The 18,864-nt window shown below is 25.7% G+C and overlaps 4 protein-coding genes across 12 annotated transcripts; 2 read left to right on the forward strand and 2 right to left on the reverse strand.

Annotated features, from left to right (window-relative positions):
- Nucleotides 1–28: 28 nt before the first annotated feature.
- On the reverse strand, nucleotides 29–7,471 carry LOC124949254. 3 transcript variants are annotated; one of them, XM_047494045.1, is made up of 5 exons: nucleotides 4,382–7,471; nucleotides 1,296–1,636; nucleotides 828–1,080; nucleotides 449–526; nucleotides 29–357 (listed from the first exon to the last, which is right to left on the reverse strand). In XM_047494045.1, the coding sequence occupies exons 1-5, from the start codon at nucleotides 4,421–4,423 to the stop codon at nucleotides 265–267; spliced, it is 807 nt and encodes a 268-aa protein (XP_047350001.1). In that variant the 5' UTR covers nucleotides 4,424–7,471; the 3' UTR covers nucleotides 29–264. The 3 variants fall into 3 exon arrangements, with proteins under 3 accessions (XP_047350001.1, XP_047349998.1, XP_047349999.1); XM_047494042.1 differs by lacking the exon at nucleotides 4,382–7,471 and adding an exon at nucleotides 2,380–2,764; XM_047494043.1 differs by lacking the exon at nucleotides 4,382–7,471 and adding an exon at nucleotides 2,380–2,746 and having other exon boundaries at nucleotides 1,299–1,636.
- On the forward strand, nucleotides 3,283–7,961 carry LOC124949253 (sodium-dependent nutrient amino acid transporter 1-like). Of its 2 annotated transcripts, none has more exons than XM_047494041.1 (11): nucleotides 3,283–3,359; nucleotides 4,248–4,348; nucleotides 5,036–5,140; nucleotides 5,236–5,482; nucleotides 5,587–5,827; nucleotides 5,903–6,277; nucleotides 6,542–6,908; nucleotides 7,091–7,190; nucleotides 7,275–7,451; nucleotides 7,565–7,659; nucleotides 7,746–7,961. In XM_047494041.1, exons 2-11 carry the CDS (start codon nucleotides 4,337–4,339, stop codon nucleotides 7,914–7,916), a joined length of 1,890 nt encoding a protein of 629 aa, XP_047349997.1. In that variant the 5' UTR covers nucleotides 3,283–3,359; nucleotides 4,248–4,336; the 3' UTR covers nucleotides 7,917–7,961. The 2 variants fall into 2 exon arrangements, with proteins under 2 accessions (XP_047349997.1, XP_047349996.1); XM_047494040.1 differs by lacking the exon at nucleotides 3,283–3,359 and adding an exon at nucleotides 3,378–3,683.
- Nucleotides 7,962–8,945: 984 nt separating this feature from the next.
- Nucleotides 8,946–13,992, forward strand: LOC124949233 (sodium-dependent nutrient amino acid transporter 1-like). 5 transcript variants are annotated; one of them, XM_047493986.1, is made up of 9 exons: nucleotides 8,947–9,205; nucleotides 9,831–9,987; nucleotides 10,460–10,742; nucleotides 10,971–11,345; nucleotides 11,616–11,805; nucleotides 11,959–12,135; nucleotides 12,214–12,313; nucleotides 12,599–12,870; nucleotides 13,672–13,992. In XM_047493986.1, exons 1-9 carry the CDS (start codon nucleotides 9,191–9,193, stop codon nucleotides 13,837–13,839), a joined length of 1,737 nt encoding a protein of 578 aa, XP_047349942.1. In that variant the 5' UTR covers nucleotides 8,947–9,190; the 3' UTR covers nucleotides 13,840–13,992. The 5 variants fall into 5 exon arrangements, with proteins under 5 accessions (XP_047349943.1, XP_047349942.1, XP_047349938.1 ...); XM_047493982.1 differs by having other exon boundaries at nucleotides 8,951–9,205; nucleotides 9,831–10,209; nucleotides 13,672–13,991; XM_047493983.1 differs by having other exon boundaries at nucleotides 9,108–9,379; nucleotides 9,831–10,209.
- Nucleotides 13,546–18,797, reverse strand: LOC124949234 (sodium-dependent nutrient amino acid transporter 1-like). Of its 2 annotated transcripts, none has more exons than XM_047493988.1 (10): nucleotides 18,629–18,797; nucleotides 17,743–17,826; nucleotides 17,028–17,310; nucleotides 16,676–16,892; nucleotides 16,197–16,568; nucleotides 15,293–15,659; nucleotides 14,928–15,027; nucleotides 14,625–14,801; nucleotides 14,403–14,497; nucleotides 13,546–14,311 (listed from the first exon to the last, which is right to left on the reverse strand). In XM_047493988.1, exons 1-10 carry the CDS (start codon nucleotides 18,647–18,649, stop codon nucleotides 14,177–14,179), a joined length of 1,851 nt encoding a protein of 616 aa, XP_047349944.1. In that variant the 5' UTR covers nucleotides 18,650–18,797; the 3' UTR covers nucleotides 13,546–14,176. The 2 variants fall into 2 exon arrangements, with proteins under 2 accessions (XP_047349944.1, XP_047349945.1); XM_047493989.1 differs by having other exon boundaries at nucleotides 17,743–17,879; nucleotides 18,629–18,780.
- Nucleotides 18,798–18,864: the final 67 nt, after the last annotated feature.

Genomic DNA, 18,864 nt, shown 5'->3' on the forward strand with positions numbered 1-18,864 from the left:
TTGAGAATTTAAAAAAAGAAGAAGGAAATTGATTTGTTAATATATTTTTAATTAATTATAATTTTAAAAAATAATATACATAAAAATAGTTCTCATTAAAAAGTTCTCTTATAATTGTGATTTAAATAATTTTAAGAGAAAATATTTGTAATCCGTCATTTTTTATGGGTTTACTAGTTACAGTATTAATATATCTATAAAATAAAATATCGACACAAATATAGAGGGAGAGGGAGAGAGAGAGAAGGAGATAAACGATCGATATTAATTACTCGTATAATTTATAAAGTTAGTGTCTACGATTAATTCTTCTTCTCCTCTGCTTTCAATACTCATAGTTTCTTGATCCTCTATCATCTTTTATAAAAAAATATTTCTTTTTGTATTTTTATTATTATTAATTCATTAATATTAAAAAAATATCGATTGATCAATGATCTATACGTACCATCATCTTATATTTTTCTCTTTCAATCATTAATTCTAATTCGAATTCACGTTGCTTGTTCCTTTGTTCTTCAGAAATCTATATATACATATACATATATATGTCTATATTATTAGATATACATTTTATTTTACAAATATATTTAAATAATAAATCTTTTATATTGTTACTTATTTATATATAATAATTATTATAATATAAGATATATAATTATAATTTTGTAATTTTTGTTCATAAAATATAAATATATATCAAATATTACAAATTAAAACTATTAAACATTTAATTCATTTAATAAAATTATTGTTATTATTATATATTTATTATATATATAAATATTTAAATATTATTGATTATTAATTAATCATCATAAACGAACCTTTAAATGAAGCAACCAATGTCCAAGATATTCAATTGGATCATATGGTTTTTTCGAAGCAATTTCAGGAAGAGCTCGAGTTAAAGCTTTGCTTAATAAATTTTTTAAATAAAGACTATCAGATGACAGGTAATAGTCGGATGAAGTTGAAGAACACGATTTAATAGAACTCGTTGAATCATTTAATTCCATTTGATAAGTCGATATCATATATTCTATCTCATCTTCGGTAATATGCAAACTTTTTAAAAGTCTAAAACAAAAAGTCTTATTTAATATTAATAAACACATTGGATGACAAGTAGTCATTTATCGTTCAGGCCGTATGGTCAGAACGCCAACATTATTGCATTCATTCCGTAGAACATGAGTTATTATATTTGTTTCTTTTTGTTGTTTTATAGTAATTATTTTGATTTACTTATTTTTTTTTTTTTTATATTAAAGAATTAGTTCGTTCGAACATACAACCTGATATATTCGTCGGTGAATCCATTAGTTAATACAGATTTGATAAGACTAGTACTGAGTCCTTTTTCACGTAAATATTTTTCTATTGCCTTTCTTTCTCCTTTTTTACTCTCTTCGATGTCCATTGTTTCTTTATAAATTCTTTGCCGCGTCTCATCGTTTTCGTATTGTTCTTTTTTCAGAACACCTCCAATAATATCTCTCGTTACTTGAGGATTATCCAAAATTTGTTCATCTTTTTTTCCAATCTCACCATGAATTTTATCTTTTTTTATTTTGTCAATATCAACTTGGCTCAGTTTTATACCAGTTTCTAAAGTCTTCTCAAGTTTTGTTTTCTATTGATGTATGTATAATAAATACAATAAGACTGGATCTGATCGAAACTTGAAAGTAATATAATATATACGGAAGTATACTACGTAAATCTTAGGTATATCATTGATACGTAATAGGAAAAGTGAGAAGTGACGTAAGACGATTAGAATAGTTATTGAATGGAAAAACGTAGATTCTTTAACGTAGAAAGCAAATTTTATTATTTCTAAAACCATGTAACTGTTAGCTGGGGTTTCCCTCATGTGTATTAGTGTGTGTTTTTTCTTCTGTGCGCACATACACACAATATATATATATATAGTTTTTTTTTTTTTTTTTATATATATATATAGTTTAGTTAATTCCTTTTATCACCAAATTTAATCGTTAATTCATTAATTATTAAGTATATTTAAGTATATTAAGTATATTAAGTGTATTTAAAATATATCATTTTTTCGTTATGTATAAAATTAAATACAATAAAATAAACATATAATAATAATAATAATAATAATAATAATAATAATAATAATAATAATAATAATAATAATAAAAATTAATAAAATTAAATTATTGTTAAAATGTTAAATATAAGATTTGTTAAGACATCAAATTGAAGAAATAAAATTAATAAATATTTTAATAATTAAAAATATACAAATATTATAATGTAAAGAATTGAAGAAATAATAAAATAGTAAATAGCATTCTTTTAATATATAACAAAAAATTGGGTTATATAGATTATTTACATACTTACATCTTCGCTATCAGATATTAAAGAAGAAATAGATGGCGATAATAAAAATTTTCGAAATTCACGTTTGGTATAATTCCCGGAAATTTCAACCCGATCAGCTGTTTTTTGCAAAAGTACTTTCTCATGGCGTACATTTTTCTGCGAGTTTTTACTCTTATCCATCATGATTTAACCTACTTTATTTCATCACAGCTTCTTTTTCACGCCTAATTTCATTCAAAATGAGTTCGATTATCTCAATCGATTTTTAATGTAACCGAAAAAAAGACTTACAAATTTACAGAAAACTACTTTAGTTTTCTTTTATCTATTACTGATTAATCTATTACTGATCGCGATAACGAAGATATGCTTTTTTCAATATTTATTTGTAAATAAAATAAAGAAATAAAGAATTAAATATTTTGTTTACATTAAAATAAAAACAAAATGTTGCATTAAAATAATTCGTATGATAGAAAAATATAAATAAAAGTATAAAACGATCAGAAATTTTTATCAAAGTCGAATTACTTTTATACGCCCCAAAATAAAAAGGATATTTCAAATTTACAGAAAACTACTTTATCAACTATATAAATGACTGATAGCTAATAATAAAATACGATTTTACTTGTAAGTAAAATAAATAAAATAAATAAACAAAAACTGCGAGTACGATTGTGTTTATTAATATTTTTCATTTAAATGATGCATTTTTAATGGAGGGAAAAAAATATAAGAAATAAAAATTTTTATAAAAAATTAAGTTTTCTTTTTCTTACGCAAAATTTTTTTTTATTCTTTTCTTCTATTATTCCCATCCAATCCTCTCTATTTCACTCTCTCCCCCCCCCCTCTCTCTCTCTCTCTTTCCATTTATCTTCCTCTCTCTCTATTTCTCTCTTTAAGGAAAAAAGAGAGGAAATTCGCATTCATTGGGCGTGCGCGATAATGTTTCTGCGTGAGAAGAAAACTGGAATGCGCATCAATGAATGAAGGTATATATATTAACGATTGTCTAAGAAAACTCACGGTTAATCTTGAATCAAAGTTGAGAATTTTAGTTACGTTAATAATTTTTCATACGTAAATTTAATACTTGCGATTATCATTTATTCATATGAAAGAGAGAAAGAGAGAGAGAGAAAGAGAGAGAGAGAGAGAGAGAGAGAGAGAGAGAGAGAGAGAGAGAGAGAGAGAGAGAGAGAAAGAGAGAGAGAGAGAAAGAGAGAAAGAGAGAAAGAGAGAGACAGATTATAACTTCGGTGCAATGAACAAAATCAACTAATACATTTGTTCGTTTCCTCAAGATAAACAATAAGGTATATAAACAATTTTTTACATATCCTTTTATTTGCTTATGCTATCTTAATAACAGGTGGATTTCATTATTTTATCTAATCTACAGGAATGCGTAGTAAATGAGAAACATTCGTCAGTATTATTCACAACGTAATCCTTGACAGAATCTTTCCTTTTTTTTTACCATTCGTGATCATGCTAATTTACGAGATAAAAAGTATAAAAAAAAAGAAAAGAAATATATATATATATATTAATAATACTAAATATACGTAACTAATTAATTTACCTTAAAGTGATTTATTTATTTTTACATTAATTTCACATTTACAATTTTATATTTATTTTCTCTTTGTACCAATAAAAAATTATTATTCTTTTTCTTATTCTTATTCTTCTTATTATTATTAACAGAATTTTGTAAAATACATATACTTAGTTATACAAATTTATCATTTATTCAATTATGTTCTTTCTTTTCTCTCTTTTTTAGAAAAAATCGCACAAATACTAATAATAATTTTTATATACATACAGTTATAAAAGTTTATTATCTATTAATAAAGGTATTTTTTTTTTTTTAGGAATCACAAGAACTACACGTGAACTTCAATTATTTTCACATAAACCTCAACGATCTCTTATTTGAAAAGTAGAAAGTATCTTGATATACATGGGGAAAAAGGTATGGTAACAATTTCTTATTACTTAATCTTACCAATGATACGTACATACGTACATATACACAATATATGATCATACGATATTTCTCTTATATAAAATATTATCTTTCCACTTGGCTAACGAATGTTATTGGTTAAAACGTCATTCGACACGATCGATGATCAACGAGTAATAACCGGTGACTGGGAGCTCTCTTGATGTCCTTTGTTCATGATAAAAACTCGTGATCAAGCTGACGTATAATGTATAGATAGATCGTTATATGCACATACATATATATATATATAGTGACTACTTCTACTTCATTAATGCGATATGTAGATTGAAGATTTTTGATACAGGATGAATCAAAAGTTCTTAGATAATTTTAAAAATCAATTAATCTCTTTTAACAGACTTTTTAGCTGATCTTTTCTTTTGTTCTGACTATAGAAAAATTTCTAGTCTGGTTTTACAATTTGAAGAGAAATAAAAATAAAAAAAAAGAAAAGAAAATTATCCCAAAGAGACTCGTAAAAGTATAATTGATGTTTATAATTATCTAGTAACTTTTGGCCCGACCAATATAAATCAACATTCATTATAATCTCGTTTATTATTATCATAGATATCTTAGTGTCATTCACTTTAAAAAATTGCTTTCGACGTTAATTGATAACAATGTTAACGAGATATTATATACTTTTAGACATACCACATTAAAAATGGAATTACTAATCAAGGTTTCACTTTGGATGATATCACAGAATATAATGGCAATCGAAATGATTCTAATTCGATTTCTAAAGAGACCGTAGGTCTTTTGTTTTTTTTCCATTTTTTTCTTTTTTTTTCATGTTAAAAAATGAAAACAGAATTTTTTTTTTTAATAACATGTCCTTTAATTAGACGGAAAGAACACAATGGGGAAACGATAAAGAATTTTTGATGTCCTGCATAGCCATGTCGGTTGGATTAGGAAATATTTGGAGATTTCCGTTCACCGCTTACAAAAATGGTGGCGGTGCGTTTCTTATACCTTATATAATAATTCTCATTGTTGTTGGAAAGCCATTTTATTTATTGGAAATGACTTTGGGTCAATTTTCAAGTCGATCTGCTATCAAAATTTGGGAGATAGCGCCTGCCTTAAAAGGTTAATGTCATATATTTTAATTTTTAATTGAATTCTTTAAGATCGATCAATTCGACATTTTGACACTGTATTTTCTTTTCTTTTTTTTTTTCTTTTTATCACAGGCATTGGTATTGCCCAATTTCTTACATTGTTGGCATTAACATCATACTATTGTTCTTTGATGGCATTGACTCTGTTCTATCTGGTCGCCAGTTTTCAATCAGAATTACCTTGGGGTAAATGTAAAAGGGAATGGGGCGAATATTGTGTGAATTCATCGAAAGGAAACGATACTGAAGTTACATCAAATGGTATGAGCCTATCCAACGTCACTTATCTCAGTTCGGCCGAATTATATTTTTAGTGAGTATTTAATTACGTAATATACATACCTGACAATTTTTAAATCTGATGATCTGTAAAAATATCTATGGCTAGCAAGGAGGTATTACGTGAAAAGGAGAATATTGATGATGGAATTGGATTACCTGATTGGCGTTTAACAATTTGTCTGTTCATCAGTTGGCTTTGTATATTTGTTATCGTCGTTCGTGGAATTAAAAGTTCTGGCAAGGCTGCTTATTTCACAGCTATATTCCCTTATGTTGTTATGCTCATACTGTTCATCAGAGCTGTTACATTGAATGGCTCAGCCAATGGTATACTTTATTTTATTACTCCCGATTGGAATAAATTATGGACGTCCAGTATATGGTACAATGCAGTGGCACAATGTTTTTTTTCATTGACCGTCTGTTTTGGCGCTGTTGTCATGTTTGCATCTCACAATAAGATTGATCATAACATTTATAGGTCAGTATCGTTTAACATCAATTTTTTGATAAGAGTAATTCCATCGTGCTTCGAGAATGGATAATATCGGTATACTGATTGATCGATAAAACTCTTTTTTTTCTTCTTTTTTATTAACCGTTACTTTAAGGGGTAGTATGATTGTTCATAAAATGATTGTTAATGATTAATTTATAAATTATTAAAGGATTCCGTGATGAAATATTTGACAATCAGATAAATTATTTTCTGACATTTATTCAATATAAAATTAATTATTTTTAGAGATGCAATGATAGTGACAACACTAGATACCTTTACCAGTTTTTTAGCAGGCTGTACGATATTTGGTATTCTTGGTAATTTAAGCTATGAATTAGAAGCTAAAAATATTGGTACAGTAGTACGCGGTGGAACAGGATTGGCATTCATTTCTTATCCAGAAACAATCGTCAAGTTCGATTTTCTACCACAATTCTTCGCTGTTGTCTTCTTCGTAATGATTTTTGTTCTTGGAATTGGCAGCCAAGTTGGACTTACTTCAAGCATAATATCGATCATCAATGATCAATTTCCAAAATGGAAACAATGGCATATTGCGGCTGGAACATGCTTCCTAGAGTTTCTTATTGGATTACTTTACGTTACTCCGGTAATATCATGAAAAAAAAGAATCTTTCATTTTTTTATTGATTTTTTTTATGAGTTTTTTCTTTTTGACAATATTGTAAATAAAAAGATTTTCAATTTAAAAGATTCTTCGATTTTGTTAATTTTTAATTTTTGTTTGCTTTTCTATTTTACTTTTTCTTTCTTTTTTGTTTTTTCAATTAGGGTGGACAATACATGGTAACCTTCATAGATTATTATGCCACATCGTTTCTTGCATTCATACCAGCCATTTTTGAAATGATCGCTGTATCTTGGTGTTACGGTAAGTGTTTTATAATAAATGATTAAATTATTGCATTTTCGTTTAAATGATAAAATGAATTGTGTTATGAAAAACTTTTTATAGGAATAAATAATTTTCTCGACGACATTGAATTTATGCTAAATCGAAGATTGTCGATTTTTTGGAAAGTCTGTTGGAGTTTTTTAACTCCTGCGATAATTACAGTGATTTTTATTTATAATATGATTAATTTGGAATTATTAACTTACAACAATTTTAATTATCCTGACATAGCTTATGGTAAATATTTAATATATACATATATATTAATTTTTTTTGTTATTTAGCTGGTTGCTTTTTTATGTTATTAGTTAATTATTAATATTATTTAATATAACTGTTTATTTTTTTAGTTGTTGGTTGGATTCTTTTTTCTATTGCTGTTTTGCAAATACCTTTATGGATATTAATCGCCATATTTAAAAAGAGACATTTACCTTTTCTTGAGGTAGAACACGATGAAGTATATTTAAATTATTTTATGAAATATGTATAATTTTTATTATATATATATTTTTCTTTTTTTTTTTAAAGATGATTTCCCAACCATTTAGACCTTCAAAATATTGGTGTCCAATGAACGAAGAGACGAGAAGAAGATGGTTAGAATTTAAAGAACATCGGCGAAAAATGAAAGAAGAGGAAAGCGAAAATGAGAATGAAAATATTTTTTATAAATTATTCAAATCTATTACTTGTCGGTAGTATTGAAATGAAATGAAAATTTTTTTTGGTTTCTTTTTTTTCTCTCTGTTGTTAATTATTATAACATGAAATTTCATCTTCTTATTTATCGATTAGAATTTAATTCATTGATTTTAATAAGTGTGTTAATAATTTTTTTCTTGATTTTAGTGTTATTAATAAAAAGAAAAAACGACATTAATTTGTGATTGATTTTACATATGTATGAAGTGTGTATTTTTATTTGGCTTCGAATATTAGATTTGTACATTAATTCTAACAATATAAAATAAAATATTTATACTAGGAATGGAATATTAGATTATGTTATTAATTCTAACGATATAAAATAAAATAAAGAATTAAATAAATAGCTTCTACATTATCGATTTACGATTAGACAATTTTTAGAATGATATAAATTTTTTTTTAAATTTAAGTAGCAGAAATTAGATATATAATATATAATATAATTTAAATGCTTTAAGAATATAAAACAAAACAAACATATAATTAAATAAACGATTTTATTTAATTATATTTTATCAATTATCAATTCATTATTACACCAATTTAATAATCAAAATACAATGAAATACAAATGAAAAACAAATTGGAATCAATATAATCGTTATAAACAAAAACAAATATTTCAAAGTTGAAAAACGAATTCCTATTTTTTCTTTTTTTTTTCTTAAGTATAATTAACAATTTATTTTTTCTTTTAATAATTTTTTAAGTATTTTTTTTATCATCATAAAATATTTAATCGAAAATGAAAAAGTGTATGAGAAAAGCCTGCTGGTGAGATAAGCAATCATCTCTAATATATATATATAGATATAGATATATATATACATATATATAATATATACATCAACCTCAATAAAAAAAGTATGTACATTAAATACACACAATCTACTATATAGCCTTTTGGAAGATTTATCGATCATAAGGAAATGACATCGATTGGACATATTGATAAAGTCATACAGTTATCTGGGTTTTATATAATTTAGGATCTTCAAGACTTAAATATCTATTTAATAGCTTTTCTGTTATCTTCTTTCCTTTTTTCTTTGCTACAAATATTTATACCGATAGATACTTAATATCTCTTTATCGTTATAGTTATAGATAATATTTCATATATTATATAAAAGCATTTTGATATCGATATTTCATTGTAACATCTTCCCAATAGTTTCTTATTCGTGTGCAGACAACAGCCGTATTAGAACGTTTCAATTAGAAAAAATTAAATTTATTAAGGTTTTTTCTGTCAGTTTTTTGAAATGTTAAAAAATACGGTGAGTTATGACGGATTTTAAAATGGTTGACGTTTATAAAGTTATTTATAAAAGAGAAAATAAACTTTTAGCTCAATAAATAAAAGTTGAATGTTTTTCGTTTTAATCTCATGTTGTAAGTCATCGAATAATGACGTCATCGTTTGAAGTCTTTTTTTATAACGAACATATATGGTATGTTCGCATCTAAAGAGAGACTTATATAGCAATAAATTTTACGACCGTCGATAAACAGTGTTCAACGATGAGATTTAATTGCCGGAAAGTTATTCGTGATATTATCGTTAACGTGTTCTACGTACTCCATGATCGTTGAGTCAACGAAATAATATAATCAGAGAAAGAGAAATGGGGAGAGAGGGAGAGAGAGAGAGAGAGAGAGAGAGAGAGAGAGAGAGAGAGAGAATGTGTGAGAGAGAGAGAGAGAAAGAGAGAAAGAGAATGGAAAAATTTTACTTAAAAAGTAAATTATAAATAATTACATTAAATAATTATAAATTATAAATAACAACACAATAATTATATCGCGCAATGAGTGAATAAATTTCGATAATTTAAAAATAAACAACAAAAATAATTCTATTCTTTTTTTAATGGTTATCTTTGTAATCCTTTTTTTTTTCAGGAAAATGGAAACCACGAAGCGAGTTATGATAACCCAACGTTTGAAATTACTAACGAAAGAAACATTCGAAAATTTAGTAATGATCAAAACAAATCTCGAGAATTAGAGGATTTAGAACAATCGCAAGAGAAAGAAACTCAAGGATCTTGGAACAATAGTATTGAATTTTTAATGTCTTGTATTGCTATGTCGGTCGGTTTTGGTAATATCTGGAGATTTCCATTTACTGCTTATAAAAATGGTGGTGGTGCATTTTTAATACCATATGTAATTCTGCTCTTTCTTGTTGGTAAACCATTTTATTTTTTGGAAATGATAATGGGACAATTTTCTGGACGTTCCTCGATTCGTGTTTGGAATGTTTCACCTGCTTTTGTTGGTATCTAACCATTATTTATTTTTTTCTTATAAAGATATATTATCATATTATTTATATATTGTAAAATATATATATATATATATACATTCATACTAAATAATATTTTAGTACTATAGTATCATAGTATCAATAATTGTATATATTTAATTATTATAATATAAAATAATATAATTTATTAGAAATAAGAATAATATTATTTAATATTAAATAATAATTAATAAAAATTATTAATAATATATTGTGTTTTAAGGGGTTGGCTGGGCTCAGTTCTCTTCAACGATCATTTTAGCGACTTATTATAGTTCGTTAATGGCATTAACTCTTTACTATTTGATCGCATCATTTTCCATTGAATTACCTTGGGCAAAGTGTCTTGAAGAATGGGAACCATATTGTATCGATTCGTCCAGGAAGAAGAAATATAGTATGATGATCAATGATACATCATTTTCAAAGGAATATCACTACTTCAATAAACTCAACCATACTGTGGATAATCCAATTTACCGAAGCTCTGCTGAACTTTACTTTTTGTGAGTACTTTTTTTTTCGTATATTCTAATTAAGTATAATGAAAAAATAATTTTAGCAATTATTTAATAATTATTTTAACAAAAAATTATTTTCAACGAAATATTATTTCAATGAAAATTAGTTTAACAAAAGTTTATTTTTATGAAAATTATTTTAACAAAAAATTATAATAACTAATTTTATTAAAAAAATAAAAGAAAATAATAAAAAATCATTATTGATATTAGAAACACAGTATTACACGACAAAGACAACATCGACGATGGAATTGGTTTACCAGATTGGAAGTTAACACTTTGTCTGTTTGGGTGTTGGGCTTCAGTTTGCATAGTCATTTTCCAAGGTGCCAAAAGTACAGGGAAGGCATCTTATTTTCTAGCGATTTTTCCTTATATTATTTTAATAGCGTTGCTAATACGTGCTGTAACATTGAATGGTGCTGCCAATGGTATATTATTTTTTATTACCCCACAATGGGATATGCTGTTAAAACCTAAGGTTTGGTACGCTGCAGTTACCCAATGTTTCTTTTCTTTATCCGTATGTTTTGGTGCTATCGTCACTTATTCGACAAACAATGAATTTAAACATAACATTTACAGGTACGTTGTAATTTGTATAATCTTTTTTATAATCGGGTGTTCTTTAATAATTCAATAATATTGTAATTTTAAATATAAATATATCGAATAAATTACTGAAACATTAATTCATTGGCTTATTGCCAATAAAAACTTTTAAGAGGAAAAAATATTATTAGAAAAATTATTTAAAAAATGTCGATATCACTCGTTGACTAATACCGAAATACAATTTTTTTTTTATAACAATTAAATATCTTTGTTATGAAACATTTTTTCCCGCAAGAACAGAGATGCAATGATCATTACGACATTGGACACTATCACCAGCATGATCGCGGGCTGTGCAATCTTTGGAATTCTCGGCAACCTTGCCTACGAAATGGATATTAAGGATATAGGCACAGTGGTAAAAGATGGCACTGGTCTGGCGTTCATTTCCTATCCCGATGCAATAGCTAAATTCGAATTTTTACCTCAGGTAAATTTTTTGAAGTTTTAGTGTTAATTTACGTTAGTAACGTAAAGACAAATAAAAAGACCTCAATATTTATCTATAATAATTTTTTTTTTGTAAATCCAGTAAAAAAAAAAAAAGGAAAAAAAAAATCAATATTCAATGTCGTCGTTGCAGTTATTTTCCGTTCTCTTCTTTGTCATGATGTTTGTTCTTGGAATTGGTAGTTCTGTGGGTATGACATCGAGTCTTTACGTAATCCTGAATGAACAATTTCCGAATCTGAAAACTTGGCAAATTGTTTTGCCATTGTGTTCTCTTGGATTTTTAATTGGAATAATATACGTCACGCCGGTATAAATAATTTCTCTTAATCTTATCTAAAGATCACGATCAATTTTTTTTTCTTTTAATGGTTTTGTCTATCTTCAGGGTGGACAATGGGTTCTTGTTTTAGCTGATTATTATGGTACTTCCTTTGTTGTGTTCATTTTAGCTACGTTTGAGATGATTGGTATCATTCATGTATATGGTGAGTCTAAAGACAACTTTGTATTTAGTTAATTTTAATATTATTTAGTTATATATATATATATATATATATATATATAAATTTATATAACATTATATATATACGAATTTATTTTTATTTATATCGTAAATATATAATTATATATATTAAATATACATATATAAGAATTGAAATAATGTAACAAATAATTCAATGTTTTAATATAATTTTTAATTAAATAAAATGTTTTAATAAAATTTTTAATTATACTTAATTAATTAATTATTTAATTAAATATACACACAGGATTCGAAAATTTCATTGATGACATAGAATTCATGTTAGACATGAAAGCAAGTATGTTTTGGAAAATTTGTTGGTTCATAATAACGCCCGTTACATTGATCATCATTTTCTTCTATACCGTCGCAAATCTCTCGCCTTTGGTTTATGCTGGCAAAACTTTTCCAACAGCCGCTCATGCGGCTGGTATAATAATACTTTGTATTGGTGTACTACAAATACCAATTTGGATGCTGTTGACTATATTAAAGAACAGGAATTTGCCATTAAAAGAGGTATACTCTTAATTGTTTTTGATCTGAAAAAAATTCTTTTATAGACATTTTTATGATGATATAATTTTGAAAGACGATAAATAATTAAAAATAAATGGAATCTATTTTAGATGGAATCTATGATAAAGATGCGATAAGATTAATTTGAATACTTACTAATTTTCATATCAGGAACAAATTTATATATATATATATATATATATATATATATATATATATGTATATGTATATAAATATATACATATATATATACACACACACACACACACACACACACATATATACATCGTATTTTTGAAGTTTTATTCCATTTTCAATTATGTTACTTCGTATTAAAAATTTTTAATATATATTAATAAGTATGTATATTAACTACTTATAATTATATTTACAATTGATATATATAGTAAAATTGTACTACAGTATGAGTAACATCTTAATATATATCATATTTTTATTTTTTTAATTATAAATTGCGAACTAAAAATTTAATTTTTTTTTTTATCTATTTATTTAATACAATACATATAGTAGTATGATATAATAGTATTTAATATAATTATATTGTATTATATGCAACATTATAATTAATAATATTACGTTGTAATAAATCATAATTATATAGTATATCCAAAATGTTATATAATATTAATTATTATATTACATAATATAATATTATATGAATACTAACAATAAGTAATACTTTCACATAATACAATTTTTTTTCTAAACATAAAGAAGATTTACTAATATTTATATACATTTACAATTTAAGTAAACTATATTTCTTTTTTTTTACAGATGATTACAAAAGCTTTCCAACCAACGTCCCAATGGGGACCGAAAGAAATGAATTATCGAAGAGAATGGTTAATGTTTAAAGAAAAAAAAATGGAGATTAGAAATAGGAGAAAACAATCAAGATTGTTGCAAATAATTCGAATTGTTTTCAGTTTAGAAGTAAGATAGACATTTCTTTGTTAAAAAAAAAAAATTAACATAAAAAATTGTATATATGTTCAAGAATAACTCAAAAACGATATAATAATTAATATATATATATATATATAAATCTTGATATTGTATATAATAAATAAATTGCTATCGCAAAAATGACAATAATTATAATCAAAAAAGTTAATGAACAATTAAAATCATTTATTATGAAGGAAGAAAACTATTTCTCCGCAATCAAATACTGTCAGTTGTATTTTTGATTTAAATAAAAACTTTATATTGATTATAATATTGATACAGTTACAAATAATAATAATTGTTCTTTTTTCTTTTCGTTCCTTTTTCTTTTTCATTGTCTACCAAACAAAAATCGAATTAATTTCGATCGTCCAATATTAGAATTTCTTTTCAATTCTTTGAAATCTTTCCATTCTTTATATTTTTTTTTATTTTTTGGTCCCCAATCATCTTTCGACATAAATGCCTACAAAATTACCGTATTATATCACCGCATTAGAAATATATTAAAAATTTTAACAATGATACATAAATATTATAAAAAAAAATTTACTTACAACAGACAATGATGTATTTTTATTGTTTATAATTGCAATAATCATCCATATAGGAAGTTGTGCTGAACCAAAAATTAGAAGTATCCAACCAGCAGCTAAAAATTAAAAAAAAGAAACACCCGCTTCACAAAAAAGAAAGAAACAAAACAAAGTACAATATCATAATTCTAATGTTTTTTTTCAAATTTAAAAAATTGTAACGAAAGAGAAAAATAAATGTACCGTACGCAGCATCAGGATAATACTCATCGTTATAGGTCAACGGTGTCATACTAATTAGAAAATATATTAGAATAACAAGCAAAGATATCGGCGTCAAAATACCCCAACAAAATCTCCAATAAAAAGATGGTCTCGTACCGCACATAAATTCGATGTCATCAATGAAATTATCGATACCTGAAAGAATGTAAAATGAAAGAAAACAATGAACCCTCACCAATTAAAAATAATTGGACTCATATCACTAAAAGATAACAGTATTCGTAAGGCACAATATACAATAATTATACAATATAATTATACCGTATATCCATGATATCGCAATTACTTCGAACGATGCAAGTATGACTATAATAAACGTTCCGCAAAAATAATCAATTAAGTTGAGGATATATTGTCCACCCTGCAGAGAAAAATAAATATGACAGATACTGAGGATGGGCCAAAAATGTGTTCAACTAGGTGAGTCAAAAGTAAAAGTTCTTAGATATAATTAAAAATTAATTATTGATCCTTTTTCGTTACTTGTCAAGCTGATTTTTTCTTCGGATAAATATAATTCTAATTGATTTTTAATATCACTTAGGAACTTTTTTTCGATCCAACCGTTATATTAATAAAATAGAAATAAATTAAATAATTAATTTCAAATAATATATGCCACTTACTGGAGTACAATAAATGATGCTAACCAGAAAGCTAATGAAACAGAAGCAAGCAGATATCTTCCATTGACTGATATGAGGAAATTGATCCTTAATAATACTGATTATGACATTACTAAAGGCAACTATCGTACCGATGCCTAAGACAAAGAGCATTAGAAAGAAAAGAACAGAGAAAAGTTGTTGAGCGGTCGTGAACTTGGCTAATGCTTCAGGATATGAAATAAATGCCAAACCAGTTCCAGCTCTTACTACGTTACTGATATCATCGCTACCAATTTCGTAAGCTAGATTGCCTAATATACCAAATATTGTGGTACCAGCCATTAAACTGGTACAGAGATCCATTGTGGTCACTATCATGCAATCTCTGTTGATAAAATAAATGATATATTAAAAATATTGCAACGATTTAAACTATCGTGTATCGAATGGTCTATACTCATGGATCAATTTTCATGATGTAATTTAAAACAGGTATTGCAATGTTATTTTTCTAGTTTTGTATATTAATTTTATTGATATATCTTTAAGATATATATATATATATATATATATATATATAATTATTATTATCAATAAAATCTATATGCAATATATTATACTATAATTTTAAATAAATATTATATCATATAATAATTATATAATAATAATATAGATCGATGAATTGATAAATGAATAGATAGATAGAATCGATATGTACAATATTTATATTTATGTATCAATACATACAGGTATATGTAAGTACATAGGCATAAACACGTATATATATAAAGTCCATTGTTATATGTAACATAAATTTCCGAAAGTATATTATTCAATGCACAATAGTTTACGTAATCTTAGAAAAATATATATCGAATCGTTAGATGTATGAGTCAAAACTGATTATAGTAATTTCACCTACCTCGATACGTTATGATCAAAGTTATTATAAGACGAATACATGGTGACGGCACCGAAACAAACGCCAAGAGAAAAAAATGATTGTGTAACAGCTGCATACCAGACCGATGGATCAAAGATTTTATTCCACGTTGGTTCGAATAAAAAGATTATACCGTTAACGGCACCATTCAAAGTTACACCTCTTATCAATAGGCAAATCATAATGATGTAAGGAAACAAAGCTAAAAAATAAGAGACCTTTCCACTACTTTTTACACCTTTCGATATTACACCAAAAATAAATAACCAGCTTGCTAATAATGACAATACTAATTTCCAAGATGGTGTTCCTAGTCCGTTGTCTATATTGGTTTCGTTTAGAACTACTTTCCTGAACAAAAATAGATATATTAATGTTTATGTATCAATTTTTGTTATAATAATTAAGATTTTATATATGCTATACGTTCTATTACAAATTAAATCAAATAAAAGAACCTAAAATATAACTCAGCCGAGCTACTTTTATTGCTATTGTTCGTCTGATTCGTCGTCAATGTAGTATCCAAACAAATGTCACCCCAATCGTCCCAACAATAAGACCATGGAAGTACAGATTGAAAACTTGCTATTAAGTAATACATTATCAACGCCATAAGAGCTGAATAATATGTGACTACTCCAAATACTGAAACAGTAACGCCATAGCCAATACCTACAATACATTAATAGTATATTAACAAAAAAAAATAAATAAATAAATCGGAAGGCTAATTAATTAACTAATTCGATTTTAGAAATTTTATATCACATATTATATTATTTGATTATATTACTATGTCGTAATAACCTTTGAAAGCTGGTGATAACGACCAAATATCGATACAAGAACGACTACTAAATTGTCCCAAAATCATTTCCATGTAATAAAGTGGTTTTCCTATTATGAAAAGAACTATTATATAAGGTATTAAGAAGGCTCCGCCGCCATTTTCATATGCCGTATATGGAAATCTCCAAATATTTCCAAGGCCAACGGAAAAAGCCACACAAGACATTAAAAATTGTAATTCACTTCCCCATTGAGCTCTCTCTTTCTCTGTTTGATCAGACACCAACACGGTCATTGAAGTCTACAAAAGTGCATATGTTCATGCATTAATTAAATTTCATGCCATTAGATAATGATATATAAATAAATATTAATATTGACAATAGACAATTGTATTTTATACGTAATTGAATAATATATGAAACAGAGGCCAAAAGTTTTTAGATGGGGCTCAAAGATATCGAAGATTATTGCTTTAAAAATCAATTACACCTTTTTGCGAAATTTTTTTAACTAATCCTTTTCTTTTTCCGATTGTAAAATTATAAGCCCAAAAAGTCCTTTTTTATATACACCTGATTTTTAAATATCACCTAAGAACTTTTGGCCCATCCCGTATTATATTATATTATGCCTCGACAGTAAGTATTTTGTATGTTAAATAAATAACATACATATGTCTTATATAATATATTTATTTATTTTAATTAGACAATCGCTTTCTCGGACTTACCCCAATATCGAGATTATTTCTATTATCTGATACAACAGATAAAGTGTATATACCAGATGTCCTTTCGTTATCGATGTCATTGCTCTATCAAAAATATGTTTATTTATTTATTTATTTATCAATTTGTTTCCCTTTTTCTTTAATATACGCATATTTTTATGAAAAAAATAAAAGTATGTAAATCTTACAAATCATTAATAATTGGTTCTGTTATCAGTGTTTCAACAAAATTATGTAAATTACTCTTTATACAAATTTCATCACTTAAATTATCTAATTATAGACGATTATATAATTAACTACGCTTCATATCTCATTTTTATTTCTAAACGATTATATTATTTTTCTTCCAATAAAAATTAAACATCAAAGAGAATAATTATAAAGAATTATTATCGTACGGTTTAGAACTATCTTATTTATCATTATTGAATTTTATTTAAGATTAGTAACGTTTTCAAGTAAAGCATTCTTTCGTAGACTTTATGTAAATTAAGCTATACAAATATTTATAATCCTATTGAAGATAATATGGATTACTATAAAAACTTGTGTACTTTTCTTTTAAAACGAAAAAAAAGAAAAAAGAAAAAAAATTGATAATATCGTAAAATGAAAAATAAATCAAAAAAATCGAAGAAATGCAGCCAATGATCGCTATATTAGATGCAATATAGAAGTATTAAAATAAAAAATAATCGTCTCAATTTTTATCGTAGCAACACTTTTTCAATAAAGAATAATCTAACAAATAACTTTTGTAGTTCATTCACGATAAAAGTTACTAAATCTAAGAAATAATTTATTAATACCTTTTCGAATTTTAATGAGAAATTTCAAAAAGTCCAACATAAATTAGTAATAATTAATATATTGTTTGACAAACCTTAGGCTTAGAATGTTGCATATTGTCTTTTTTATCGTATCAATACAGACAAGATTTTTTACATATACATACACAAACACAAACATAGATACACTATACTTTTCTCGTTTCAAGAGAAAATATAAACACGTCTTTGCAAGTTGACGGAGCTAGAGAGACTGCTTGGTAAATCTCTTTCAGTAGATATATTCGCTTTCATTTTAAAAAATGACTGCTACCTCCTTTGTCTGTATTTA

Source organism: Vespa velutina, chromosome 5 (genome assembly GCF_912470025.1).
Source record: "Vespa velutina chromosome 5, iVesVel2.1, whole genome shotgun sequence".
In the NCBI taxonomy this organism is placed as follows: Eukaryota; Metazoa; Arthropoda; class Insecta; order Hymenoptera; family Vespidae; genus Vespa; species Vespa velutina.